General features: G+C 40.1%; 1 protein-coding gene across 2 annotated transcripts in view; it reads right to left on the bottom strand.

Annotated features, from left to right (window-relative positions):
- The window catches only part of TNS1 (tensin 1), a 266,384-nt gene that overhangs the window by 238,370 nt on the left and 12,358 nt on the right, over positions 1 to 15,656 (bottom strand). For both annotated transcript variants that reach the window (XM_031958074.1, XM_031958070.1), the window contains one exon: positions 8,851 to 8,965. In XM_031958074.1, the coding sequence (XP_031813934.1) occupies positions 8,851 to 8,965 (115 nt within the window). Of the gene's footprint in view, positions 1 to 8,850; positions 8,966 to 15,656 lie in introns of those variants that run through there.

The following is a 15,656-nucleotide window of genomic DNA, read 5'->3' as shown; positions in this document are numbered from 1 at the left end:
AGCATCAAGCTTGGACTCAAAGAATGGAGGATGTCACGTTCTAAGGGTCTTTCTATAGGATGAGAGCTAAAACAAGGGGGAAACTGAGGTTCATGTACTTCATGGGATATTTAAGCATCCTCAATCTTCAACAAAGATCAATAGTTGTTAACTAGAAGGGCTCCAAATCTGCAGTCAAAAGATAAAAATCACACTTTACAAAAGTTACAAGGATCCTTAGAGGTCTAATTCAAATTTCATTTTACAAATGAGGAAATAAAGTTAAATGATTTACCCAAAATCACAGTTACTAACCAACAGAGTTGGGATTCATGTCTAAGGTCATAATAATAATAGCTAGCATTTAAATGGAGTTTTAAAGGGTACAAAACATTGTATATATGTTGTTTCATTTGATCTTCAGAATAACCCCGTAAGAAGAGTTGTTTTTTATTTTATTTTATGGAAGAGACTGAGAAATTTAGGATCACACTACTACTAATACTAATAATAAATAGGAATTTAAATGGTGCATCAAGATTCACAAAGAACATTAACTCATGTCATCCTCATAATAACCTTGGGAGGTAGGTGCTATTATTATTATTAACATTTTATGGATGACTTGACCATGGTCACAGAGCTGGGAAGTATCTGAGACTTAATTTGAACTCAGCTCTTTCTGACTCCAGGTCCAATATTTTATCCACACTGAGCCACAGCTGTCTATCAGTCAAAAAACAGATTTCAATCACACTTCTGTCACTTATTCCCTGAAAGCATAAGGACCTCTCTGCTAGGCCATAAAGAAGTGTAAAGTCCTGACTCTAAACTCCAAGCATCGGTAAGTCATTTATGCTAATTCTTCCCTCCCTTCTTTCTTTCATTCTTTCCCTCCTTCCTTTCTTCTGCTCTCCTTCCCTTCCTTTTCTCCCTTTCTCCCTGCCTTCTTCCTTCTTTCCTTCCTTTCTCCTTTCTTCCACCCATCCCTCCTTTTTTCCTTCTTTCTCCCTCCCTTCCTTTTCTCCCACTTTTCTATCTGCCTCCTTTCTTCTTCCATCCCTTCCTCTCTCACACTTCTTCACTCCCTCCCTTACTCCCTCTTTCCTTTCCTCCCTTCCTCATTGCTTCCCTCCATGCCCCCCTTCCCTCTACTTCCTTCCTCAAACAGTTAGTACACAGTGTGCAGATCATGGTGTTGGGACGGAGAAATGGGAAAGATACAAAGCTGAGAACACACCTGGGTCCTGCTCTCCAAGAGTTAGTGTTGAGGAGTCTGATGAAGCAAGCACAGAAGCCTAGAATATACAACACCACTGCTAAGGGCACTTGGGAGGTGCAAAACAAAAATATCAGATAAAGATCAATAAGTGTGAGGCAGTGTGTGCTAAGTGACCCATGGGCTGTGACTGATTTAGGAATTCGGAGTTAGCCAACCACTTATTAAGCAGCTCCCATGTTCAAGGACCTCCAAGAGCTTCCATGGGGGAAGGAGGAAGGGAACAGTGGGAGAAAATAATCCAAAAAATTCAGTAGGTATATAGGTAAATGCAATGCAGGCAAAGTGCTTTGGAGGCAAAGGAAAGCTCCAAAGTGCTCTAGGAATATCAGAGCATGGAGAAATGACAGACTGTGGGAAAAACACAAACCCTAGCTCTGCAGGCATTCAAGTCTTGCCTGTTGAAGTCTGTATGACCTTAACCAATTCATATCACTTTGATCATCTATAAACGATGGGACTGATCTAGTGGGAAATAGTAGGGAAAGTGACAGATCAGGAAACGGAGATTTGGGGTTCAAATCTCAACTCTATCACAACCTGAGTGACCTCAGTTTCCTAATTTATAAAGAAATATAAGGGAGGGATTGGACTAAGTGATCTCAAAGTTCTGTTCCAACTCCAGATCCCATCATATCTTTAAAGCATTCAGCACATGGTAGGCAGCATTAAAATACTAGCTAGGATAATTATTAAATTATTAACAATTAATTATAATGTAATTATTGCTATTTAAAGGAAGACAACTAGATGGCACAAAGTATAAAATGCTGAGCTTGGAGTCAGGAAGTCTTGAATTCAACTCTCACCTCAGACATTTACCAGCTGCAAAATGGGCTGGAGAAGGAAATGGCAAATCATTCTAGTATCTTTACCACAAAAACCCCCAAAGGGGTCACAGAGAGTTAAACAAGACTAAAAAACAAACAAAACACTCTAAATTCTGCATTTTAGAGGTAAAAAAAAGTGAGGCCCCAATATCCCCCAGATAGTAAAGTGTAAAACCAGGATTCAAACCCAGAAAAAAGGGTTTTTTCCTGGGCTTTTCTACTCACTCACTGGGTAATCTTATAGTCATTCTTTAACCTCTGTGGGTCTCAACTCTAAAATGAAGGAACTGGAGACAATTTCTAAAGTCCCTTCCATTTCCAAATCCTAAAATCCAAAAATCCAATGCAATAAAATTCCAATTCTCCAGGTTCAGAGGTCAAAATAAATTTGCCTTTGATTTTTGTTCTTGGTCAGACCTTTTGTTTTCATCAGTTCCTTATGTTGATAACAGATTAGCACCTGTCCTGAAAGCTGAAACTTTTAGAAAGTAACATGGGCCCTGGGAGGTGGAAAGTACTTCTCCAGGATCATCCAGATGGTGGAGGTTCAGGACAAAATAAAAATAAATACAAGGTAACGAAGAAATAAATACATAGCAGTTAGGGGGAAGGCACTAGCAGCTGTGAAGATGAGAGGGGTTTCATGCAAAAGGTAGCTTGAGACTTAAAGGAGATCAGGAAGAAAGAGAAGACAAAGGGAGAAAAAAAAGAATGGGGAGAAAAAGAGATGAAAAGAGGACGTGGGAAAGAAAAAGAAGGGGAGAAAGACACAGAGAAAAGCGAGGAGAAGAGAACAGAGAGAAACAGAGAGGATGGAAAGGGACAGATAGAGACAAGAAGGAAGGAAGAGGAGAAACAAAGATAGGAAGAGGAGAGAGAAAAGGAGAGAAATATTAAAGGAGAGGGAGAAAAATAGAAAGTGAAATTGAGGGAGAGAAAGGAAGGGGAGAGATAGAAGAAGAGAGAGAAAACAGAAGGGGAGAAAGAGAGCTGAAGAGAGAGGTGAGAGACAGAAAGGAAAGAAGAAGAGACAAGGAAGAGAGAGAGAAAAATACAGAGAGAGAAACAAAGAGAAAGACCAAGAGAAGAGGAAAGGAGAGACATAGAGAGATTCAGAGGAAGAAAAACAAAGAGGGGAGATGAAGAAGAAGAGAAAGAAAAAAGATTGTGAGGGAGAGGACAAGTTAGAGATAGAGAGGGAAAGAGGAATGAAGAGAGAGGAAGAAAAAAGAAAGGGAAGGAGGAAAGGAAAAAGAAAGAGAAATCAGAGAGAAAGGAAAAAGAAAGAAGAGAAAAGGAGAGAGAGAGAGAGAGAGAGAGAGAGAGAGAGAGAGAGAAACTTGAGATCAAGGAAACACAGCCTGTCATGTTCTGAGGACCTTGTAGAGATGTGTCCTTTTTTCCCCTTCCATAATTACAGAGTATTTTGTATCTGAGATTTCTACCCTCTCCCCTCCTTAATAAGTTAAAGGAGATGACAAAGCATAAGATAACCAGGCCATTTCTGGCTATACCCCCTTTTGATCTTTTAGAGAGTCAAGAAGCTGGGATGGCTCAGTTTAATTGTTATGCTCTTCATCTCTCTTACTTTTTGTTAAAAAGATGAGTTCTCTTTTTATTAATTTTAGATTTCTTATTACATTAAAGTCTACATTTAATGCAAACACCAATTTACCAACAACCTAACCAAAGACTGGGATGAATCTCTAATCCAAACCCCTAAATTAGGACCACTTATTACCATCTATTTTTCACCAAGGAGAATAGGACCCAGATAAGCTGGAATTACAGCTGGAGGGAGTGCAGAAAGGTTGATGCTTTTCCTAATCTGAGGGTTGTAAATTGTGGGGGAGACTCTGAAATCTCATCGTGTTAGATCCTTAAAAATAAGGGAAAACCTCATTTGTCTGGGCCAGAGTCAGTACCTACCAACACTCCTAGAAAACGAGAGGGAGATCACAAGCTTTTGAACCAAAAAGATCCTCAGAAATCACCTGGTCCAAACTAGTCTCATTTTACATTTGAGGAAACTGAGGCTGGAGAGAGACAGCTATTTTTGCAAGGTTGAATATGAAAAGAGTCAGGAGTTTTAAGCTCATATCTTCAACTGATGAGTTCAACCTTCTTCCTCCACATCCAAATGCACGATGGCCTCAGGAGGACTGAATAGCCCCTGGAAGTTTTAAACAGCAAAAGTTCTGCTTTTGAGTAGATCAGCAAGGACACAAGAAGGAAGGAAATCACTGAGTACAAAATAGAACGGGACAAAAGGTGAATGAGCCCTAGAGAGGCTAGAGAGCTGTCACAGACATGTCTCTGAGTCATCCAGGTTAGGAGTCCCTCACGAATGGGCGAGGGACCCCAGGGAGCCCAGGATGGTGACAAAGCAAACAGAAAGTTCACCCTTTTCCCCCATTCCTCAATGAGAGGCTGTGTGTGTGCTGTCCCTTTAATGACAGATATATCCTCCCTGGGGAAAGGTCTGCTGACTAGGCTTCTTGTTGTTATTATTATTTATTTTTGAAGAGGACCCTAACATCTGGGAGGTGATGACATGACAAGCCAATGAATTGGATTTAAGTGAAGGAAAGTCACCAGCCTCAAGTTCTCCTTTTTATGAACCATGCTTTAAACCCAAATCACTATGGCTCTGAACAACAGGTCCCAGGACAGTCCTGACTTGGTCACTGCTTGGATTCTGATGGCTCAGAGTATAAATAGCAATCATTTCTGTTTGGGCCGGAAACCCTGAGGGCCTTCTCCTCCCAAACTGATTTTAATTTTCTCACCTTTTTTTACCTAGCTTTAATCACTGAATTCAACCAGACAAACTGAGACCTGGGAAAGACCTTAGCTGGCTGGGCAGGAAAGTGTGGGAAGGGAGAGACTCTGAGGGTCCGACCTGTGTCACTCATGGCCATTCAGAGGGGCAGATCCTGGACTTTAGAGTTGGTTGTCGGGTCACTTTCCTAGTGTTTTCTCTGGGAAACAGTCAAGTCAAGGCAGAGGATGACCAGCATCCACAACATGTCTCTCTACATTGGCTGCCAAAGGAACTAGAGGACAGGTGGCCATTACCCCACCTGTCATAGTAGGGTATAGTGACAGCAATGAGCAACTGTCTGAAGAGACTCAGCCCAATCAGCTAGTATTGTAGAAATGTGTCCATAAGGGCAGCTAGTTGGTGCAGTGGATGAGCACTAGCCTGAAGCCAGGAGGACTTCAAATGTGACCTCAGACACTTAACACTTCCTGGCTGTGTGACCCTGGTTAAATCACTTAACCCCAATTGCCTCAGCAAAGAAAAAGAAAAAAGAAAAGAAAAAGAAAAAAGTGTCCATCCCACTGTATGTTACATAACTGTAACTGAGTCGATTTTTTTTTCATTCTGTGCCTCGGCTTTCACTTTTGTAGGGCATAGAGAAACATGGGGGAGAATAAGAATAGAAGGGAGAGAAGCAGGAAACCTGTCTTTACTGGGATTCAGGGTCCTGGCTTCTTATCTGTAGGAATTCTTTACTTTCTAGCCATGTAACTTTAATCAAATCACCAAAGATGTCAGTGTTCAGTTTCCTCCTTTGTAAAATATCTACCCCATCTAAGATTTGATATGAAAATGTCTAGTAAACAGTAAAAAGAAACAGAGCTATGTAAGAACACTGAAAGGAGACACATTTACCATGGTTATTAATAAAATTTCAACCACCAGAAGGGGCTTGAGGAAGCCCCCTGGGATTCCATTCAAGCTTAAAGACTGTAGTATTACTCCTTACTACTTGTGTGATTCCTCCTGCCTTAGTTTCTTCATCCTGAGAGAAGCATCTGAGCTACATGATCTCTAAAGTCTCTTCAAGAAGCTGCAACAGTCTGAACCTGTGTTTGCTTAAATGATCCCATGATCTCTGCCCCAAAGCCAAAACCTCCAGGTCTGAACCTGGTTGGACTGATTGACCTCTGAGATCTTCCAGCTCTAACACTCTATGACTCTTTACTTGCCAATCTGGAAAGTCCGCACCTAGTTCTCCTTCCTGGTCGGGCTGCTCGAGAGCCACCTTTCCCACCCTCCTTCTTAAGTGCTCCTAAGGCTTTTTATTTTGGGGGTTATTTGTTAAGTGAGAGAATCCTTGGAGTTGACTGCTTGGAGCTGGTGGAGACAGAATTGGAGTCTCCTTCTCTCCCTTCCTTTGAATGACAAGGTCTCCATATTGAGTAAAATCTTTCGAGGGAAAAGAACCATTCTCCCCATCTCCTTAATGACAATGCTCTTGCACCCCCAAAGCCACCACTTCTATGGCCCACCAGGGGTGGCCAAACCAGCCTGGCCACCGGCTTCCCGGTGATTTCCAGCTTATCCCTGTTGTATACCGGGCTCCTATACAAGGTGGCTCCTGGGACAGGATCTGGAGCCCCGGGGACTTGTACTCAGGACTTACTATCCCCCTCAACTGCACAACTCCTTTCTTTGCCAGAGACACTAGCTTTAAGTACTTCCTATCCAGGGGTTTCTTAATGGGAGCTGGTGAGATAAGGTGAGATGAGTAGGGGCTGGGGAAGGGGGGAGTGCTGGGAGAACGGCAGGAGAGGTGGTCCAGAGAGGGACGCTGATGGAGAGACCCCTCCCTCCGGTCTATACAATTTCACATTAAAGTACTTCAAGGGCCAAAAAAATGCAGCCTCTGTACAGTAGTGACATAATTCTCAGGGCTCTAATATTTACTTCCAGTCTCCCCACCCCGACTTTGTGGAAGGACACTGCCACCACATGGCACTATTAGGTACTGGAAATAAATATCAATATATGACCAGACCCTCTCTCTGTTATATTGCATTGGGTACAATGATCTTTTTGTTTACAATTTAGGTGGACAAAATGTATTAAGTGCATATTATCTGTTACTTCCAAATTAACTGGACAAAAATATATTAATTGCATACTATCTGTTACTTCTAATTTAACTGGACAAAAATATGTTAATTGCATACTATCTGTTACTTCCAATTTAATTGGACAAAAATATGTTAATTGCATACTATCTGTGGCTTCCAATTTAGTTGGACAAAATATAATAAATGAGTAATATCTATTACTTCCAATTTAATTGGACAAAAATATATTAATTGCATACTATCTGTGGCTTTCAATTTAGTTGGACAAAAATATATTAAATGAATAATATCTGTTATTTCCAATTTAATTGTACAAAAATATATTAATTGCATACTATCTGTTACTTCTAATTTAACTGGACAAAAATATGTTAATTGCATACTATCTGTTACTTCCAATTTAACTGGACAAAAATATGTTAATTGCATACTATCTGTGGCTTCCAATTTAGTTGGACAAAAATATATTAAATGAATAATATCTGTTACTTCCAATTTAATTGGACAAAAATATATTAATTGCATGCTATCTGTTACTTCTAATTTAACTGGACAAAAATATGTTAATTGCATACTATCTGTTACTTCCAATTTAATTGGACAAAAATATGTTAATTGCATACTATCTGTGGCTTCCAATTTAGTTGAACAAAAATATCTTAAATGAATAATATCTGTTACTTCCAATTTAATTGTACAAAAATATATTAATTGCATACTATCTGTGGCCTCCAATTTAGTTGGATAAAAATATATTAAATGTATACTATGTGTTACTTCCAATTTAATTGGGCAAAAATATATTAATTGCATACTATCTGTGGTTTCCAATTTAATTGGACAAATATTAAGTGCATGCTATCTGTGGCTTCCAATTTAGTTGGACAAAAAATGTATTAAGTGCATACTATCTGCAGTGATCTTGTTGGAGACAAGAATTTCCAAAAATCCTCAAGGAGTTTACTCTCAAGTGGAGATAAATACACAAATAACTATACTATAAGTTATGATAGGGAGAGTTTAAAAAATGAGAAATGTAAAACATTTGTGGCTGAAGAAGAAAAAGACTTGCGTTCAAATCCTGCCTCAGTTTCCTCATCTGTAAAAGGAAATGGCAAACTATTCTAGTATCTCTGCCAATAAAACACTAAATGGGGTCGCAATGAGTCAGACAGAATTGAGCAACAGTAAGTCATGGATGGAGAGCTGAAAGATCTGGATTTGATTTTTTGGCATTTTATAGCTGTTGTGACTTGGAGCAAGTGTCTTGACTTCTCTAAACCCAAATTTTCTCATTCGTAAAACGGAGGAGATTCCTTGTGATTGTGAGGTTCAAATAAGATAATGTTGGTAAAGTACCTTGAGAACCTTAAATTAAGAAAGATTTCTTATCTCAGAGACTTTGGTCCTAAAATTTCCACCCTTCTTAAATTATTCAAGTGTTTCTCCCTAATAATCATAATTCAGATATACATAACGCTGTACAATTTATAAAGTTTTATCTTATGAGTATTTATTCCCATTTTATAGATAAGGAAAATGGCTTGGAGAGCTTGAGATCTGCCCATAGGTACCTAGCTAAATGCCCAAGCCAAGTCTTCTGTTCAGTGCTCTTTCTACTTAAGGAAAACAAAAACACAAAATCCCACCCAGATGTCCTATCCTCCCAGTCCACCATAATAGACTTAGCATGTAATGGCGATCTTTGGGTAAGAATAGGGAGAGGAATAGGGAAAGCAAAACCCCGTTCCCAGAAAGGAAGGACTTACCTTTGGCCCAAACCACTAGTGGACCCCCAAGCTCTTTAGAAAGGAGTCTGTCCCACCCAGGCCTGCCCCCTCATCCCAGCCCTCTGATGTCCAATGTCCCACTCACCTTTACAGACGCTCCCCTCTCGAGTGATCACCTGCCGACAGATGCCGCAGGGTTTCACCTTTTTGAAGGTCTTTACTTTGAAATTGTGGGTTGTGGGAGCTTCCAAGTCTTCAGGCTGCAGGAAAGAAAGGGGCAGATTCTTAGCTCCAGGTCCTGGTAGGGATTGCAGCATGTAGGGGAAGGATGGAGGAAGCATCAGGGATAAAGGAACAAGAGTCGGGGCGGGAGCAAGAGGAAGGAATGGTGGAAAGAAACCCCCATTATCTATTCCCCTACCTGGCTCTTCTGGAACCAAGCCAGCTCTCAGACCCAAAGCAGCAGAGAGTCACCGGATAGTGGGGAAGACTGAATTTACTTCCTGTCAGAGTCCCTGGTTTTGAAGGCTGGCTCACCTGCCTGGGTGATCTTGGACCAGCCACTTAAATTTTCTCAGCCTCATTTTCCTCGCTATAAAAATGAAGGGGTTGGACTCTCAGGTCCCTTCAACCTATGACCAGACCATTGGGTGTTAGCAGGCTTTGGAATAAGAACATGGCTTTTTTTTTTTTAATTTTAAGGTGGAACATTTATTAATGATGGTATTTCTTACAAAAACCTCCTGAAAGTAAAAAATAGTAGATGATTTTAAAATAAAATTACAATTATTTAATTTATGCTTTAACATATTTAACATGTATTGGTCAACCTGCCATCTGGGGGAGGGGATTGTGGAAGGAGGGGAAAAATTGGAACAAAAGGTTTGTCAATTGTCGATGCTGTAAAATTACCCATACATATAACTTGTAAATAAAAAGCTACAATTTAAAAAAGAGAGAAAAAAATAAAACTGAAAAAAAATGAAACTACAATTAATTTTCTATAGCACTCTGAAGCTTAAAAAGTCCTATGAGGTAGGTTGTAAAAGCATCATCATAATAATTAATTTTTATATATTGTCCAATATGTGCCAAGCATTATTCTAACTGCTTTACAAATACTATCTCATTAGAACCTCGGAACACCTGGGAGATTATTATTATAATAATCCCATTTTTATCCTATTTTATCCATTTCTATCCTAATTTTGCAGATAAGGAATCTGAGGCTTGCCCAGCATCTCACAGCTAGTAAGTGTACGAGGCCATGTTTGAACTCAGGTTTTCTTGGCTCCAGGCCTGGTTCTCCATCCACACTGTACCACCTGGTTGCATCTTCATTGGGCAGATGAGAAGCCTGAGACTCAGAAAACATAAGTGCCATCTCCATGTTTGTATGGTGGGATCCAGGATTCAGATCCAGGTCTCCTAACTCCAAGTCCAGTATTTGTAAAGAGCTTCCCTCAGTTTCCCCGTTTAAAGCAAGGGAAGAGGAAAAGTTGCCATTTAAAGAGGGGTTAACTGTCCCCACACAGACACGTCATTGATGAGAAGCATCAGGTGTAAAAAAAAATTAGCTACTTTTACATAGGTTTTGTGGGATTTAGAGCTTAGAATGGACCTCAGAAGTCATTTGGCTCCATTATTATAAAAAAGCAAGGCCTAGAAAAATCACACAATCTAATACATCCCTTCTTATTTTTTAATAATGGCTTTTAATTTTCAAAATACATGCAAAGATAAAGGCCTCATTTCCAAAATATATAGAGAGCTGACTCTAATTTATAAGAAACCAAGCCATTCTCCAATTGATAAATGGTCAAAGGATATGAACAGACAATTTTCAGATGATGAAATTGAAATCATTACCACTCATATGAAAGAGTGTTCCAAATCATTATTAATCAGAGAAATGCAAATTAAGACAACTCTGAGATACCACTATACACCTGTCAGATTGGCTAAGATGACAGGAAAAAATAATGATGATTGTTGGAGGGGATGCGGGAAAACTGGGACATTGATGCATTGTTGGTGGAGTTGTGAACGAATCCAACCATTCTGGAGAGCAATCTGGAATTATGCCCAAAAAGTTATCAAACTGTGCATACCCTTTGATCCAGCAGTGTTACTACTGGCCTTATACCCCAAAGAGATACTAAAGAAGGGAAAGGGACCAGTATGTGCCAAAATGTTTGTGGCAGCCCTGTTTGTAATGGCTAGAAGCTGGAAACTGAGTGGATGCCCATCAATTGGAGAATGGTTGGGTAAATTGTGGTATACGAATGTTATGGGATATTATTGTTCTGTAAGAAATGACGAGCAGGATGAATACAGAGAGGCTTGGAGAGACTTACATGAACTGATGCTAAGTGAAATGAGCAGAACCAAGAGATCATTATATACGTCAACAACGATACTGTATGAAGATGTAATCTGATGGAAGTGGATTTCTTTGACAAAGAGACCTAATTCAGTTTCAATTGATCAATGATGGACAGAAGCAGCTACACCCAAAGAAAAAAACACTGGGAAATGAATATAAACTGTTTGCATTTTTGTTTTTCTTCCCGGGTTATTTCTACCTTCTGAATCCAATTCTCCCTGTGCAACAAGAAAACTGTTTGGATCTGCACACATACATTGTATCTAGGATATACTAGGACATATTCAACATATATAGGACTGCTTGCCATCTAGGGGAGGGGGTGGAGGGTGGGAGGGAAAAATCAGAACAGAAGTGAGTGCAAGGGATAATGTTGTAAAAAAAAATTATCCTGGCATGGATTCTGTCAATAAAAAGTTACTATAATAAAAAACAAACAAACAAAAAAAAAAAAATACATGCAAAGATAGTTTTCAACATTCACCCTTACAAAACTTTTACATCCCTTTGTTTTATAAAAACAAGGCCCAGAAAGTTACCCAGAGCCAGAATTCAAGTCCAAAAATCCTTCAGATTCTAAATCCAACCTTCCTTCTATCAGAAGCCTGATCTAAAAATTCTGGCCCCTTTCCCCCAAAGACAGGGAGCTTTCTCCTGGGCTGAGATCCTCAGGTCCAAGATTCCACAGCCTCCCTTTGGAAAGTAATATGGTAAAAGGAAAAAAGAGCAACAGCCTTGGAAGCCTCAAATTCTGCTTCTGATCCCTGCTATCTGGCTGAGATGAGAAGCCAGTGGGATCCTTCCGCTCCCTTTCCTACATCTTCCTTGCTCCCTCTAGTAAGGATTTTCCTCCCTCTGGATTCACCAGTCATTTCGCAGACACGTCAGCAGGGGCCAGCACAGTCTACTATCCCAACACTTCTGGGGGCCCGCCCAGAGCTGACCCTCCTCCCCGACTCCATCACCCTTCCATACGGAGATTTTCCCCACAGGATTTTTTTTTCCCTAGATAGGTTCCACATCCCCTTTAAGCTTGCAGAGGCTTCTCTCAGTGGGTCACCCTCAGATGAAGGGGAAATCCCAGATGAAGGGGAAGGAAGGAAAGCTTCTCATGGCTTTGGGGGAAGAGGCGGAGTCCAGCACAGCTTCGACCCACCCCTGTGTCTCATAAATCTAGAGTGTCCTTAAGATTCATCTCCGAGATTGTCTTGGCCCAGAGACAGGGTAAAATTGACTGAGTCACAGAGAGGGAGGAGGGAGGAGGGAGGAGAGGGGAGAAGAGGAGCCAGAAAAGAGAGAAAGACAGAAAAAGAGAGAGAAGGGTAAAGAGAAGTAAACAAAGAAATGCTAATAAAAACAGAATCAAGGATAAATAGAAATAAGGATGGGGGGAAAGAAAGATATTGGAGATTATACGAATAAGAATAACACTTAAATATTTTTAACATGAGTAATGTCCCTCTATTCACATAAATCACAACCCACTTAAAAATTAAAACAATCTACAAGAATTACAGTATGATAATACTAAAGAAATTAATTAAAAATAAGGAAATAAAAATTAAAAATCAATTAAATATAAAATAATGCTGATAACAATAGCTAGCATTTTATTCTCATGGGAAGGGGAGAAGGAAAAAGAGAGAATCTGTAATTTAAAAAATGTTAAAAATTATCTTTACATGTAATTGGGGAAAAATAAAGTATTATTTAAAAAATAAAAAATAGTATTATGTATTAATTATGAATGTTGACATTATGAAAAAATGAATATGAAAGTATTAAACTTTCAGATTTGCAAAAGGAATTACAGCTATCTCATTTGATCTCATTAACCCTGGGAGAAAGGTGTTCTTATACCCATTTTACAGATGAGTAAAAAAAATCCACCCCCCTGTAGATAGTAATATCTAATTAACATAGTATTGTGAGATTTTCAAAGTGGTTTACATCTGTTATCACATTTAATTTTCACAACAACCCTGTGAGGTCTATGTTATTATTAACTCAGCCCAATCCCAATGCTACCTAAAGGGCTATCCCTGACCTCTCCAAACTCAGCGAGGCTGATCTCCAAACAAAAACATATTATCCATCCTTGGACCTGTATCTTTCCAACTTAGTAGAACCTGCAAGATCACACTCCACCCCGACAGCATTGCCTTCAAGAAGCAGCATCATTTTCAAGGTATGACAGGGCATTGGAGTAGTTTAGAGGAGGATGAATATATAATGATAATAACACACAAAGGGAGCCAGGTGACACCTGTGTACAATGCCAGGCTTAGAGTCAAGACTTTTTTCTTCCTTAATTCCAATGCGATCTCAGACAGTTATTAGGATAGATGACCCTGGGCAGGTCATAGAACTCTTGTCTGCTTCAGTTTCCTCATCTGTAAAATAAGCTGAAGAAGGAAATGGCAAACCACTAAAGTGTCTGTGCCAAGAAAACCCTAAATGGGGTCACTAAGAGTTTGAAATGACTGAACCACCACAAAAATAATACATGAGGAGGAGGAAAGCATCATGTGTAGAGAGTCCATAGTATCAGTATGTAGGAAAACCTGAGTGGGAGACCCACTTCCAACTTGAATTGTCTTTAAGATGTTGGTAATGGCTTAGTGCTCCCCCCAAATAGGCCTCTAACCCCATAGGTTCCAGAACAATTGCTGATTTGTACTACTAGAGGAAATTTCCTTCCTTCCTTCCTTCCAATGAAATCACAAGGTTACCCAAATATATTTATTTTTTCTTTCTTTTTTAAAAAAAAAATTATAGCTTTTTATTTACAAGATATACACATGGGTAATTTTTCAGCATTGACAATTGCAAAATCTTTTGTTCCAACTTTTTCCCTCCTTCCCCCCACCCCTACCCAGATGGCAGGTTGACCAATACATGTTAAATATGTTAGCATATAAGTTAAATACAATATATGTACACATGTCCAAACAGTTAATTTGCTGTACAAAAAGAATCGGACTCTGAAATATTGTACCATTAACCTGTGAAGGAAATCAAAAGTGCAAGCAGACAAAAATAGAGGGATTTACCCAAATATTTATAAAAGTAGTTGTTGATGTCCCTATTGCACCAGGCACCCACTGGCATAGTTTGTGCTCCCAACAACTCTGTAAAAGGTACACAAAGCCCAAGTCTCCATTGCACTTTCATCAGCTTAGCCTTCATCAGGAGAGCTTGGAACAGAATGAGTGGACCGGATTGAGGAAGAGGAACAAGGGTCTTCTGGCTCCATTGCTCATCTGAAGTCACCTCCAAGCAAATCCATAAGGCCACCAAATTATTATTTCCTTGGGTCTTTTGGGGGGAGTCAACACTGGGTCTCTGGATCCTGAGTCCACTGGGCTCTCTGTCTTCCTAACTCCCCTTAAGTTGATGACCATGACCTTGCCTTGCTCCCTTCTCTTTCCATCACTAGAGCTGTCACATAAAGTACATTCCAAAAGGGAGGCCCAAGCCAAAGTAAATAACCCAAGGACTGGCCCAGGATGGGGGTGTTGGGCAGTGAGGGTGAAGGGAGAGAGAAAGATTCTGGGTCTTTACAAGCCAGAGCAAGAAGTGGAGATGACCCAAGAAAGCCCTAGCCCTGATTCAGCCCCCTCCAAGGACTCTGGAGTCCTGGCCTTCCAGTCCACATGAGCTTGGGGAGATTCTGTCCAGTACTTTCCTCACCAGCTCATCTCATCACCTTCCCCAGATCAGTCCATATGCAATAGTGCTTCCAGTCTCATGAAGACACATTCCCCGACAAACACCACAGCCCATAGTCCACATAACCACAAATCCACCAAATATTAATGCTGGAAGAGACTAAAAGCAAGGGGGCTTAAGCTGTAGCTGCACCTACCCCTTTGGCAGCTTGATGAAGTTTTTGAACTCTTTTGAACCCTTTATCAGAATAATGTTTTTAAATGAATAAAATAAAATACACAAGATGACAAAGGAAATTCTGAAATATTGAAAGTTCCGGCCTTTATCAGGAGACTTGAGTGGGAACGTGGTTCAAATCCTTGCAAGCTGCATGACACAAGACAATGAACCTGATTTCTCATAACCTCAGTTTCCCCACAGGCAACATAGCAGTAATAATGCTTGCACTACCTCCCTCACAGGGTTGTTGGGTATAAAACATTTCATAAATTTTAAAGCACACCTAAATGTGAATTATTATTATTAATCTACTCATAGGATGACTGGGCTAAAACTAAGGAGAACAGAGGGGAGAGGGGAAGAGGAGCCAACCACTGAACAGAGAAGAAAACAGAGACCAAAAATGAACATTAGTCTTCAGGCTGAACAACTAATTTTTCTCTCTAAATCAGGGGGTCCTCAACCTACAGCCCATGGGCCAGATGCAGCAGCTGAGGATGATTATCCCCCTCACCCAGGGCTATGAAGTTTGTTTATTTAAAGGCCCACAAAACAAAGGTTTTTTTTGGTTTGTTTTTACTATAACCCGGCCCTCCAACAGTCCGAGGGACAGTGAACTGGCCCCCTATTTAAAAAATTTGAGGACCCCTGCAGCCATCAGTTTAAGAATGCCT

Source organism: Sarcophilus harrisii, chromosome 3 (assembly GCF_902635505.1).
Source record: "Sarcophilus harrisii chromosome 3, mSarHar1.11, whole genome shotgun sequence".
Classification (NCBI taxonomy): domain Eukaryota; kingdom Metazoa; phylum Chordata; class Mammalia; order Dasyuromorphia; family Dasyuridae; genus Sarcophilus; species Sarcophilus harrisii.
The sequence above is the reverse complement of the archived record's forward strand: the minus strand, read 5'-3'. Positions and strand labels throughout refer to the sequence as shown.